At 26.7% G+C, this 12811-nt stretch overlaps 1 protein-coding gene and 1 long non-coding RNA gene across 7 annotated transcripts in view; one reads left to right on the top strand and one right to left on the bottom strand.

The window, feature by feature from the left end:
- anne (polyamine-transporting ATPase anne boleyn) overlaps positions 1 to 12811 on the top strand; it is a 94905-nt gene that overhangs the window by 18502 nt on the left and 63592 nt on the right. For 2 of the 6 annotated variants that reach the window (XM_071187211.2, XM_016069776.5), the window contains exon 1: positions 5388 to 5590. The exons of the other annotated variants lie outside the window; for them this stretch is intronic. In XM_071187211.2, the coding sequence (XP_071043312.1) occupies positions 5572 to 5590 (19 nt within the window). In that variant the 5' untranslated portion in view covers positions 5388 to 5571. Of the gene's footprint in view, positions 1 to 5387; positions 5591 to 12811 lie in introns of those variants that run through there. 6 annotated transcript variants of the gene reach the window in all.
- Positions 1 to 12811, bottom strand: part of LOC107453095 (uncharacterized) — a 28395-nt gene that overhangs the window by 12659 nt on the left and 2925 nt on the right. The gene's annotated exons all lie outside the window — the stretch shown is intronic.

Below are 12811 nucleotides of genomic sequence, written 5' to 3'. Positions count from 1 at the left end.
ATTTTCGATCGTATCTTTCTATTAAGAGCTAATTTGTATGCTAAGGAAAATATTTGGATTTAATTTTATAATCTTCATTTGAAGTATGTACCTAATACATATTAAATTAATTAATCGCCAGTTTACTCAATTTCTAGACAAAATCTTTTTTTTTTTGTATTGATACCAATCTGTTAGCTAAGTCATTGTCTATTATTTCCGCATTTTTTTTATTTAAACAAAATCATGCGTTTTTTTCACCATTTTTTTAAGAAAAGGAAAACTAATTAGTTTCGCTTGGCTATCAGTCTGTTTAACAACACTACTTTAGCCAGACTCTAAAACTACGTGAATTTATACACCTGTTACCTTTTAATGCCTGATAATCAATTTGCAACATTTTCTTTCTTTATTTTTTCTTTCTGTCTCGCATTCTGAATTTTTAAATCTCGAAGGCCGACGTTAATTGTGAGACATGAATGAGACTTATTTCTAATTTCATCTAAAGAAATGCACAGTCAATAAACAATCACAATTTTTTTGCAATGTTTTTATTTCATTATTTTTTTCATTTTATTGTTTTTTAATTTTATTGTTTTTTTTTAATTTTATTATTTTTTTATAGAAATACAAACAAAAAATAGCTTGTTTCTGCTTAATTGTTTATCCTACAAAGAATTCGAATCTGGTGAATTGTTACAGCGACCAACTGAGCGTGAAAAAAATACGCGAGAAACGATGCCTCACTTGTTTAAATAGCTATATCAGATGCATAAATAGACATAGCTTTTAAATAAACAAGTACAAAATTGTATTTTTCGTACATAAAACTCTCATGACTTCAGCGTAAAAACACTACGTCGATTCGGCGTAAAAATATAACATCGGAAAAAATTCCTCGCCTGTCTAAGTAATATGTAAATTTCTTCTTTTTTTCTTTTGTCCTGCCAAAAGCCGGCCCGCGAGATTGTGCATCTTTTTACCACTTTCTGTGAGGAAGGTACTTGACAGTGTTGCTTCAGGTTTGAGCCGGGTGTTGTCAGTTTTTGAGCTTTCTCTCATGCACCATCAGGATTTAACTTTTAATTTCCTAAAAACAATAACTCCAAAAATAATCCTTTACTCAACATAAACTGCTGGTTTATTATGTCCTTTTGAAATATATGTTTTCTCTAAAAAACATTTAACACGAATGAGTTTAAATAAACCCCATTTATCTGGCTAATATTTTTAATTTCAGTTCAGTGTAATTTCTAAAAAATATTTGTCTTCAACTCAGATCAGGATTTTGGAATTAAAAAATAAAATTTATGTAATATTTTATAATTTTTGAATAGTTTTGTTAAATTAATTTAATTATACCGAACTATCAATTAAAGATGTTAGTGGCTAATGATTTTCACTCTCTTATTCAATTTTCGTAAACAAGATTTAAAAAAAAAAAAAGAGAGAGAATAGGAGAAATTTGCAAAAGGTTTGTTCATTTAGGAATCAAAATTTCTACGCTTTGATCAAATGCTTTTTCAGTTTTAATTTAATTATATTTTTAATAGGAATATGTTTGTAGCCGTTGATAATATTAATGAGTTGAATTTTTCATATTACCGCCGGAAAAAAAAATTTAAAAATTTAAGAATCTAGTTGTACTTAACGAAGTGCGTGCCATTTGAAGGTCTGTTGACAATTTTCATAATCCTGTTTGACTTTTATTATTATAGTGTGACTTATATGCTGTTACTAAAGAAATTTGAATGTGTAGGAGTTTTTGTAATTTGAGGAATGTTATTTCATGATTGCATTGTACTGATTTCTGACCTTTCTATTTTAAAAAAATGAAAAAATAAATAAAATAAAAAATAATAAAGATGCGTGCGTTTTCGATCGTGTTCATAATATTAATTTGTTATACTTGAAGGTTATTTCATAATTTCATAAATTATTTACTTGTATTTTTATTTTTAAGATTTCTTCTTTTATGATCCTAAAGGTATTGTTTGTTAAGCTGATTGACCCTTTGACGCAGATTGGACACCAGTTTCCCTTTATATGTTTATAATTTTTTTTTCTAACGCTCTAATTACAAACAAAAATGTATTTTGGTATTTTTTTAATTATAATAACAATTTAACTGTTGCTAAATAAAAATCTGTTAGATTATCGGAATTCGTACTTAAATATAAAATCCAAAAAATGTTTTTTGAAATTTTTTTGCCATTCATACTCAAAAATTTATCATTCATTTTAAAAGTTAAAGAAATTTCAATGATGAATAACTGTTTCTTTCATGTCTAAATAACTGCACATTTAAAAAATTGTTTGAAAGTGAGTCGTGTTTGAAAGATTTTACCTTTAACTAGTTTACCTTTAACTAGTAACACTAGTGTTTCATACTGAATTTCATAATCATAAATTATTAAAATTCTAAATATAATATTTTTCACTTATTTTGACCTAAATTAATACAAAATAATGAAAATATGAAAAATATGTTTAGTAAAAATTCTGCGTTAAATGGCTAATGAAGTGAAAATGTTTAAGGAAAGTGAAAGTTAAGGAACTTATAGCTGAAATATATGTATAAGCTTTGATTGAGAGATAAATTTCAACAAATAATATCGAAGCGTTCTGAAAGTTATGGAGATTTTAGATATCGTGTATTAAACATGGGCTAACATTCATGACAAGGTGTTTCTTTCTCACTGAACTCATATTAATTTTCTTGATTTTAAGAATTTTTCTTCGTTCCCCCAAAGCTTAATAATCATAATCAACAGCTGAGGAATTTTTTCCGCCCCTGGTGTTACTGTACCGAATATCTCTCGCTCTCCAATATGAGCAAGGGCGGAAGGTTTTTAGGACCTGCGCGAAAAGTGTACTCATGTCCTAGTTTTTCCTTTAACTAGGTTTTTTTTCAGAACCTTTTTTATTTTTGTACTTATAGACTTGAACTATTTTTTAAAGGCCGTTTGAGGAATTTATCATAAATTTCTAGCTTGTAGTCTGACAAAATTTGAATCGCTTTTACACAGGGCTCGAAAAAACTGAGAAATTTTACCTGTCCCCGAGGACGGCTTGCCCAACAATGTACCCGTCCTCCTTTGAAACTAACCAGTAGCTTCTAAATAAATAAAAATATGATTTTCGCTTATTTATTACAAACATTTATATGAATTGCATAATGAATTAGTAGTTACTAGGATTACATTATACAGTAATAAAAGAAATACTAGGTTACTAATAGTAACCTAGTATTTCTTTAATGAAGTAATTTATTTCTTTAATGATAATTATAATTTATTTTTAAAATTATATAAATAATTTAAATGACAAAGGTCAAGTTATCTGGAATGTCAATTTATCCGAGGGTGCTAAGTTTTTCAAATAAATCAAATATGACGTTTGCCAGTTCCACAATCAAGTCAATGATTTACAAAGGTTTCTGCAGAGAAATCTGAATGAGGTTTTCCATTTAGGTAGATGTTCATTGTTGCATTTAACGCTTCTTGTTTAAGACCAGTACGTATTGTGTTTTTTTGTAAGTTCATTGCTGAAAAGCCCCTTGTAAGATAACAAAAATTGAAAATGTATCACGAACATTAACGGGAAAATGGCCGTCCGCGCGGACGTCGGATTCGAGAAATTTGTTGTCCGCGGGGAATTTTTGACCACCGAGAACGGGCGAACGGGCTGTTTTTCGAGCCCTGCTTTTACATTTTTTTAATCCTAAGACTACTTGAAAACGCATTCTTCTAGATCCTAGGTGTTCAACGTAAGCGATAAAAATAAAGGTATTTGAGGGGTTTTAGTGATTTTGAGGGTCGTTAACAAACTATCGATAAATATTGAGTGTGGCCGTAAATATCGAAAATTCTTTGAATGAAGAATTTTCTTATTGTGTGCAAAAAATTTTCAATTCGCGTAAAAAGTTCACGAGATATGGCGAGAATTGCAAAAAATAAAACTAACATTAATCGGTCCAAACTTTTGACCACTCTCCTGTTTCAATTATTGGGACCATATTTACCAGATAGCGACTACGTTCTATAATTTGGAGATCAGAAAAATGGTAAAAAAATTTAAAGAAAATGCGTTTTTATGTCTGATTTCATAACTTAAAATGTCGTTTGCATTAAATAATTTATTTATAATAATATATTATTAAATATTTTTTTTAATAATAATATTTTATCATGTATATAAACTGCAATGAACATCCATGTATATAAACTGTATATGAATTAAATTTATTTCATTTCAAGCATTTAAAAATTTTAACCATGAGCTTTGTTAATCATAATTAGTATGACGCTTCCAACATTGGTCAACAATAAGTGTACTTTAAATTTAAGGTATTGTTATAAAGTGTATCATAATAAAATTATTAAAAAACTTAAGATGGGACAAGCAATTTTTAAAAATTTATTTTTGTTCATAGTATCGTTTTATTTATTTTTTGATACGGGCGTATAAAATTTTTGATATAGAAAGATAATTTTTGATATGGAAACCGATGTTCTAGATCAGGGGTTTCCAACTCACATGAGGCCGGGGGCCACAATTAAAAACACCAGTCAAATGGCGGACCGCAACTTAATCAAAATTTTATATAGGACTCTTTTATGTTTGTAGGAACATTAAATATTATTGTCAGATTTTTATCAAGTTGTACAAAACAAAAGTATTGAATTACAAATTGAAATAAGAAGTAGATTTTTAAAAGTATATTATTGCATATTTCAAAATTCTGGCCGCAGAAGTTACAAATGTAAATAATTTCGTCCAAAATGAGTGGCTTCAAAAAGTTAAATCGCAGAATTTCTTCGAGAAAATTTCTGATACGCACATACCACATACTAATTTATATTCACAAAAAAAAAAAAAAAAAAAAAAAACGAGATAAAAATTTTTTGTATTTGAATAAATATTTTCTTGGATGCAAAGCCTGAGAAATAATTTTTTTTGCACCGTTGGTATGTTAAATTTCACAGAAACGAAGAAATTGGGTTTTTTTTTTTTTTTTTTTTTTTTTTTTTTTTTTTTTAATGAAGGGAAAGTATTTTAAACCCATATATAGTTTTGACGAAAATTGTCCGCAAAAAATGGCAAATAATATATTTTAGTTCGCGGGCCACAAAAAAAGGCTTCGCGGGCCGGATGTGTCCCGCGGGTCGCCAGTTAGTAACCACTGTTCTAGATCGATTCAAAAGGACTATACTTCAAACCGGTGCTAAGCTTTTCTGGATGATTAAAATAAAAATCGAATCGGCCTTCGTAAGTAAATGAATTTATGAATTATGAAACGATTAAAATAACTTTCATTCATATCTTTCTTTCAACAAACAATAGGAAATAGTTTTAATTGTTTGTTTTTTTGCCACCTTTTATCGTTTATCAATTATACAACATTAGTTGCAATTTTTTACTTATCTTTCTTGATTTTTCAGAAGTTCTTTTTGAGATAATTTCACTAGTTAGGTCCATTTCACCATTTGTAGCTTAGTCTGTACTTTTAGTATTCGAAGGTATTTTAAATTTTTTCCGCGTGAAATTGATTAAGAACTGGATATCGATGCAGATAGAGGACATACAACAATGCTTGAAGATGATCAGGGTATGTTTCTACTGTTTAGTATTTAATTTTAGTAACTTTTCCTCCTTAAAATGTAATACGATAAACAGATGTGTGTATCATACTCTCTCCAGAACCGTACTTCGCTATATCTCTGAAAATTTTTAAGCGAATTGTGGAAAATTTTTGAGCACAGTCGTAAAATTCGTTCAGCCAAAGACAATTCCATGCAAAAAATAATTTTTATTGATTATTATTTTATTTAATAATCGAGACCTTTTTTAATTGTAAGACATAAAATTTTTTACATAATTTTAAAGAATTTAATTTATAAGGCAAAATACAAAATTTGAACAAAAGCCGATCAATAGTTCTTGAGAAATCGAATTTTAAATTATGACTTTTGAGGCTACTTCCATATTTTGAGGGTCAAAAATTCCAAATTCAACAAAAATGTATGTTTATCGAAAAAAAAAGGTATGTTTATTCGGAGAAAGAATGTTTTTGTGTCTGGTTTCGCAACTTAAAACATCGTCGCCATTAACTAAAAAACATATCTCCACTCAAAACCATTAAGATTGAGCTTCATTACGTGAAAATCTGATCATTAGATCAAAAGTTATTAAAGATGTTTCATTTATTTTTTGGGGCACTGTACATTTACTTATAGTTAATAAGATGTTAATGTTCTCTGAGAAAGTATATGGAACTCTTTTAAATTTTTTTTCTCTCCAGATAAACTTAAAAGTTTAAAATTGAAAAATACTCTGTAAGTGAAGAAACCATTTTATAGAATCGCTTCCTGTAATATTTTCGTAACTTGAGAATTTCAATATTTTCGTAACTTGAGAATTTCAATATTTTCGTAACTTGAGAATTTCAATATTTTCGTAACTTGAGAATTTCAATATTTTCGTAACTTGAGAATTTCAATATTTTCGTAACTTGAGAATTTCAATATTTTCGTAACTTGAGAATTTCAATATTTTCGTAACTTGAGAATTTCAATATTTTCGTAACTTGAGAATTTCAATATTTTCGTAACTTGAGAATTTCAATATTTTCGTAACTTGAGAATTTCAATATTTTCGTAACTTGAGAAGTTCAATATTTTCGTAACTTGAGAAGTTCAATATTTTCGTAACTTGAGAAGTTCAATATTTTCGTAACTTGAGAAGTTCAATATTTTCGTAACTTGAGAAGTTCAATATTTTCGTAACTTGAGAAGTTCAATATTTTCGTAACTTGAGAAGTTCAATATTTTCGTAACTTGAGAAGTTCAATATTTTCGTAACTTGACATTTCAACAGGCTTTGGAGAAAGATAATGGTGTATAACTTTTTTGAGAGATGGGCTATATAGTCCGAAAACAAAGCTTACAAGTAATACTCAGCAAAAACATTTTGTGTCAATTATAAGCAGTTTAATTGCATCCATCTAACTAACCGAATTAGTTCAATTTTCTGAAATATAATATACTAATAATTAAAATTAAATCATGTAAAATTAACTAGTTCTTTGGAAGAATAATTTTTATTTTTTTAATTAGGTATAAATTACACTTTAAGTTCTTTAAAATAAATTCCTGAACTACTAGTACTGAGTTCGTGAACTACTTAGCCTGATTTAAAAAAAAAAAAAAATCTTTAAATATTTCAAATTTGTGAACTAAGTTATTTCTTTTTAGTAATTTAAATGTTTTGTTAAGTTATTTTTTTTTTTTTAAAAATTCTTTTTTTTTTTTTTAAATTTTGTTCTTTAGCAATATTCATAATTTGGCCTAGAAGGCAGAGAGCCGCATTGCTTGTTGCAACTTATTTTGTGGCAATAAAGGTTAATTTTAATAACTACAACAAAAAAATAAATCGTTAAATTTACAAATTGTAAACAAGTTTTATAAATTATGTATGATTGCTTAAGAGATACCCAATTCTTTTCTAAGATGGAATATACTTGTCCTTTTTCTTATTTCGCTCTCTGTCATTGGTGTTTCCCATCTCTTTCACAGATGTGATTGGAAAACCCCAGTCACATTATAATAACAGAGATAAGAAAATTGCATAACGTTCTTCATAAATAATCAAACTTTGAATTGCATTAATTGAGATGCGCGAATTTTTATTTTTTTAAAATTAATTTTGTTAGGAAACAATCTTGAATTTAAGTAAAAAAAAAGTCCTGAATTAAGTTAAGTTGAAAATTAAGTAAATAAAAAAATATTAACCATGGAAAATTATCGATGGGGAAAAAAAAAATCAATTTCGCTACTAACTTATTCTGAAATTTCTCTTACTGACTTAGATATGCTTTTCTTGCTGGTCAGTGTATTTATAAATTATTTGATTCCCTCCAGACATTTATTTTTCGGTAGATCTTTTCACATTTCAGAAAAACTATGAAAACTTTTTTGGAAGAAATAAAATGAACAATACAATCTTTCTATTTAAATATAAAATATTGCTTTGTTAGATTTTTTATTTATTTATGTATGAATATTTTTCCATTTTTTAATGATAGTGGGAAGGGTGATGCCTGTAATGGGTAAAATAAAATTGATTTTAATGAAGTAATGTTCGAAAAAATTGCAATTTACAATTTATTGGAAATTGCAGTATATCTTAACTATTGCTATTAAGTCTAACCAAAATAAAGCATATAATAAACGCATATAAGCACCCTGTTTTATAAAGTGTTATTATATTTAGTGCATAAAGTCATAATTAGTATGAGTTTTTTCATTCTTTTTGGAACATTTAGGAATTTTTTTTTTCTACGAGAGGAGAAATCTAGATTCCATATTCATTTCTGTTTTTTAAGACAATCTGTATTTAATTTTTATTTTAAAAAAAATCCTTATTTCTACATTTAAAATGGACTTCAATGTTTAATAAGTTAACGTCTCTTGAGTTATGTATTGACGCTACCCTAAATGTTGCAAAATATATCTCTAAATATTGCGCGACGTTCCATGTTCGCCATCATGTATGTGTTTCGCTATGTAAACAGCTGTTATTGGTGATGTTTCTCCTCAAAACTAACTAATTAATTGCTACAATATTTTTCCTCTGTCCTAGAATTTTCAGACCATAAATTTTTCTAAGCGACCTTCATTTATTTTATTCTTCTTAAGTAATAGTTGTTGCATGTAAGTTTCATAATACAATCTTGCTTTGAATAACAATGTATGTTTATCTTGCAGTAAAAAGCCTTATCAGCATCATATCAATAACTTATTTTAATAAATGTAATAAATAGTAAATGATATTGCCAAAAAATAATTTGTCAAATAAGTTCTGCAATCTAATTACAATTGATGTGTAGTACTAGAAATGTTTGTCACCATTACTTGCTTTTCTGAATTTTTTCGGGCATGTATTAGTCTTTTTCTAGAGCAGGGTTTTTTTAAACTTTTAAGTGTGAGTGCCCCATAACATTTATAAGAATTTTGTGGGCATTTGCGCTAATCCGACTCGCACGTGAGCGAAACTGGCATGTCTCTTTCGTAACTTTTCTTGTCAGTTTCGTAACTTTTACTGTAATATACTGTTTTTTTTTTTTTTTTTGCGGTTTTACTTCATTAACTTTAATTTTATGACATTGGAGTAGTGGAAAAGCTTTAAATAAGTAACAAACTTAAAATTATAATTTACTACTGTAAGAAAAAATAAATTCAATTACTTAGGCAAATTCCTTGTCTTTCAGATACATTTTGTAAAAATATTTAGTAATAGTAAAATAATTATAATAAGTTGAAGAAATATCAATTGCTAAGATTTTCTGCAACTCTTTCCCGCTACCCTGTTTCAGGGGGGGGGGGATTTTATTTTTAATGAAGTGATGTTTATAAATTGCTTTATTTTTCTTCAGAGAAAGCAATTTTTTTTCTTTTGTGTGTTTGCAAAATTGAATAAAATTGTTTGTTAGTAATATTTAAAAAATTTGTACTTCGTATTAAAAAAAAAAAGTAAGTTACTTATTTAATGAAAAGTAACAATAAAAAAGAATTAGATAAAAAATTCTTGAAATAATTTTTTAATAAGTGATTTGTTATCAATGAAATTCTTCGCTTTTCTTTCTTTTTAAAAATTAGTCCGACAGTTCGGTTCCAACATTTAAATAAGTCAAAGGGACGCTATACCACGAGAGAAACTCTTTACGGCCAGTTTTCTGTCTATTTAGAATTTAAAGTATCACTGTATATCTGTTTTTTCTTTCTTTCAATAGTTCAATAAATCAATCCTAGGCTCAAACGCATTCAAATATAAATACAAATATAAGTTCAAATACAATTTAAATAATTGCATAATTGTATAATCTCTTTTGAGTAATTTTGTTAATTTAATTATAAATATTTGTTTTAATATTTAAAAAAAAAATATGTTCTCTAAATATCCTATGGAATCTAACTTTTAACTAACTTGATTCTGAGTTGAGCAAATGTTTTCGACTTCTGTAAAATTTTCTTCAACTTTGACTCTTTACACAGCTTTGCTCTTAAGAGTTCTGCTTCTTCTTCTTTTTTTTTTTTTTTACAGTGTGCGCTGCACCACTATCTTTCGTAAAAAAAAGTATGCTTATTTAATGGAAGTACATTATAATTTTTGTACTGAACCTGTAAGTTAATTATTACTAATTAATGGGCATATCTTAGACCAGCTAAAGAATAATTGATTGCATTGATAAGCATGTCAATGATAGATTAAATTAAAAGTTAAATTACCTGATTTGTGAGACAATTCTAAATTTCAAATGATAATTTTTTTTATCCTCATATTAAATCTTATGTATTAAAAAAAAATTTCCTATAATAAAAATTAACTTCACTGAAAGACAAATTTTAAACATTGAATAATTTGTTTTAAAAGTATTTATTTATATATTTTTTTATAAATTTTAATTGATTTGGCAATCATCTCATTTTTTATTACTATTCAATATTGAGAGAGTGTATATATAATCAAAATATTAAACCAATATGGCCGAATTTAATTTAAAGCTCACGTGATTGTTACCGATCACAAGATCTTACAAAACATTTTAATATTAATGATCAGCTGTTTGTTAAACAACCAAGGTGTTTAATAAGCACAAGATACGAAGTTATCAACTGACAGTTGAATTTATCTTAATTCATCTTTTTAATGATTAAATGCTATTTTAAGATCATTTACTTTTCGATGTTTGCACTTTTAGAGTAAGAAGCACGTGATTTAAATATTGATGAAATGAAATTCTTGCTTTGTCTAGGCGTACATTTGTTTTAAAAGTTTTTATTGTAAAAGTGAATGATAGTAAGATTAATGCCAACAGCACATCATTCTAACCAATTTATGAGACTAAACTATTTCCCACTCTCTTGCATTTCCTTATCAGTACAAAACTGGTAGTTCAAGCTATCATTGAAAATTGTCTAGATGGGAATTAATGATTCAAATTCCCTTTTATGCATCCCTTTATAATGTACATTTTTTTTTCGCAATGGAGAAAAATAGTTCTGAGACTGACTTATGGCAGTTTTCTTTTCCCGTAGAATTAGTAGTCAATGCCGGAAAAAAAATGCTATTTTTAATAATCTGGGTTGGCAAATAAAAAAAAAAGAAATAAATTTAGATTTGATTTAAATCGGATTTTCTCTAAATATTTTTACATATACACTGAAAGCATATACACTGATACATATACACTGATTTTACACTGAAATAGTTAAAATTATTATTTATTAAAAATTAAGGGGTGAATAAATAAAATCATAGTTATGTTTTTCAATCTCAAATTGCTAATGAATATTAAAATTGGGAGACTATTTTTCAATTAGATAACTGATGAAGAATAAATTAGTTTAGATCAGAAAACATAACTGAAACAAAAAATCATTTTAAGTTACTCTGGTATATACAAATACTCTGGTATATATATGAACTATATATATTTAATATGGTTTTCAAAGCACTGAGTTTGAATAAGCATAAAACTAAATAGGTACAATAAAAAAGTTTTTCGCCCTCAAATTATTTTAGATTTAATGGAAAATTAGTTAAAAAATTTTCATACCTCTCCGCGATTAGTCTCCTTTTTTTATGAGTCTATTTTGAAATATAATAATTTATATGCGTATTCCTTTTATTTCTTCGTAAGAAATCTTATTTATGAAATATGATTTTTAAAAAAAATCCCACCCAAAATGTATTTTTTAATTGTATTGTATAAAAAATGATTTATACTTTAATATTTTTTAAAAATCTGTTTATTTAAAAAATATTTTTTAAGAAGAATATTATAATTAATGTTTTTTAATAAAATAATGAAAGGGACGTGCATGTAAATAAAATATTTTACTTGTATATATCTCTTTCATTATTTCTTTGCAAAAAACTTTCAATATTACTGAAATCAAACTTTTAAAAAATCACACTCTGAAGAATGTATTTATTAACTATATTCTACAAAAAATATTCTGTACTTTAAAAAAGAAAATCTTCTTGTTTATAAAAATGGCTCTTACAACAATCACAATTGATTTAAATTATCGCGATTTTAATTATTTAAATTAAGTGATTTAAATTATGCTAACCCTGTCAAAAATTGAAGAATACAATAAAAATATTTTACTATGCACCCTTAAACGTTTTTCGTATTCAAAACAAGAAAATAAAATATTAATAGTTAAGAGAATTTACATTAAAATCCCGAGGTTTGAACTAAATATTGGGTGTGCAAAATGTGTATGCAAATTTTCACTTGTTACAATTTGCCATTTTGAGTTTATTAAAAAATAGATATTTTTTTTTTAAATCTTAAAAATATTTTTTTTTTGCAAAATATAATATGTATTTTCTTCACCGACAGCAGTCTTAAAAATAAGTGAAAGTTAATTACTATATTCAATCTTAAAAAGGCCGAAGCACTCTGACTTTTAATTTTGATTTGTTTAATCCCATCGTCCTTTCATCAAAACTTTTGACATCATTATTAACTTCTTAATCTGCTTCCTATTTTGTTTGTCTTTCTAATTGTTCATTATGATTCGGCATTAGTTTTTAGTAGTGTATTTTTAGTAAGTTCATTTATGTCTTTATCTGCATTTCGAAGTTGTCTCGAGCTGTCCTAAAATAAAATTATTTCCCTATAATGGTTCATTCATCTTTTAAGAGATGTCTGCGTTTATGTAACCGAAAGAAGTTACCCGTTTCTTAAATATAAGCATTTTGTTATTTTAATGATTTATTTGATATGGAATTATTGTTTGTAATATTTTTAGGCTCA

The sequence above is a fragment of the Parasteatoda tepidariorum genome, chromosome 9, assembly GCF_982258835.1.
Source record: "Parasteatoda tepidariorum strain Cologne lab strain chromosome 9, Ptep-v5.0, whole genome shotgun sequence".
NCBI lineage: Eukaryota > Metazoa > Arthropoda > Arachnida > Araneae > Theridiidae > Parasteatoda > Parasteatoda tepidariorum.
This window is presented reverse-complemented; position numbering and strand designations above follow the sequence as displayed.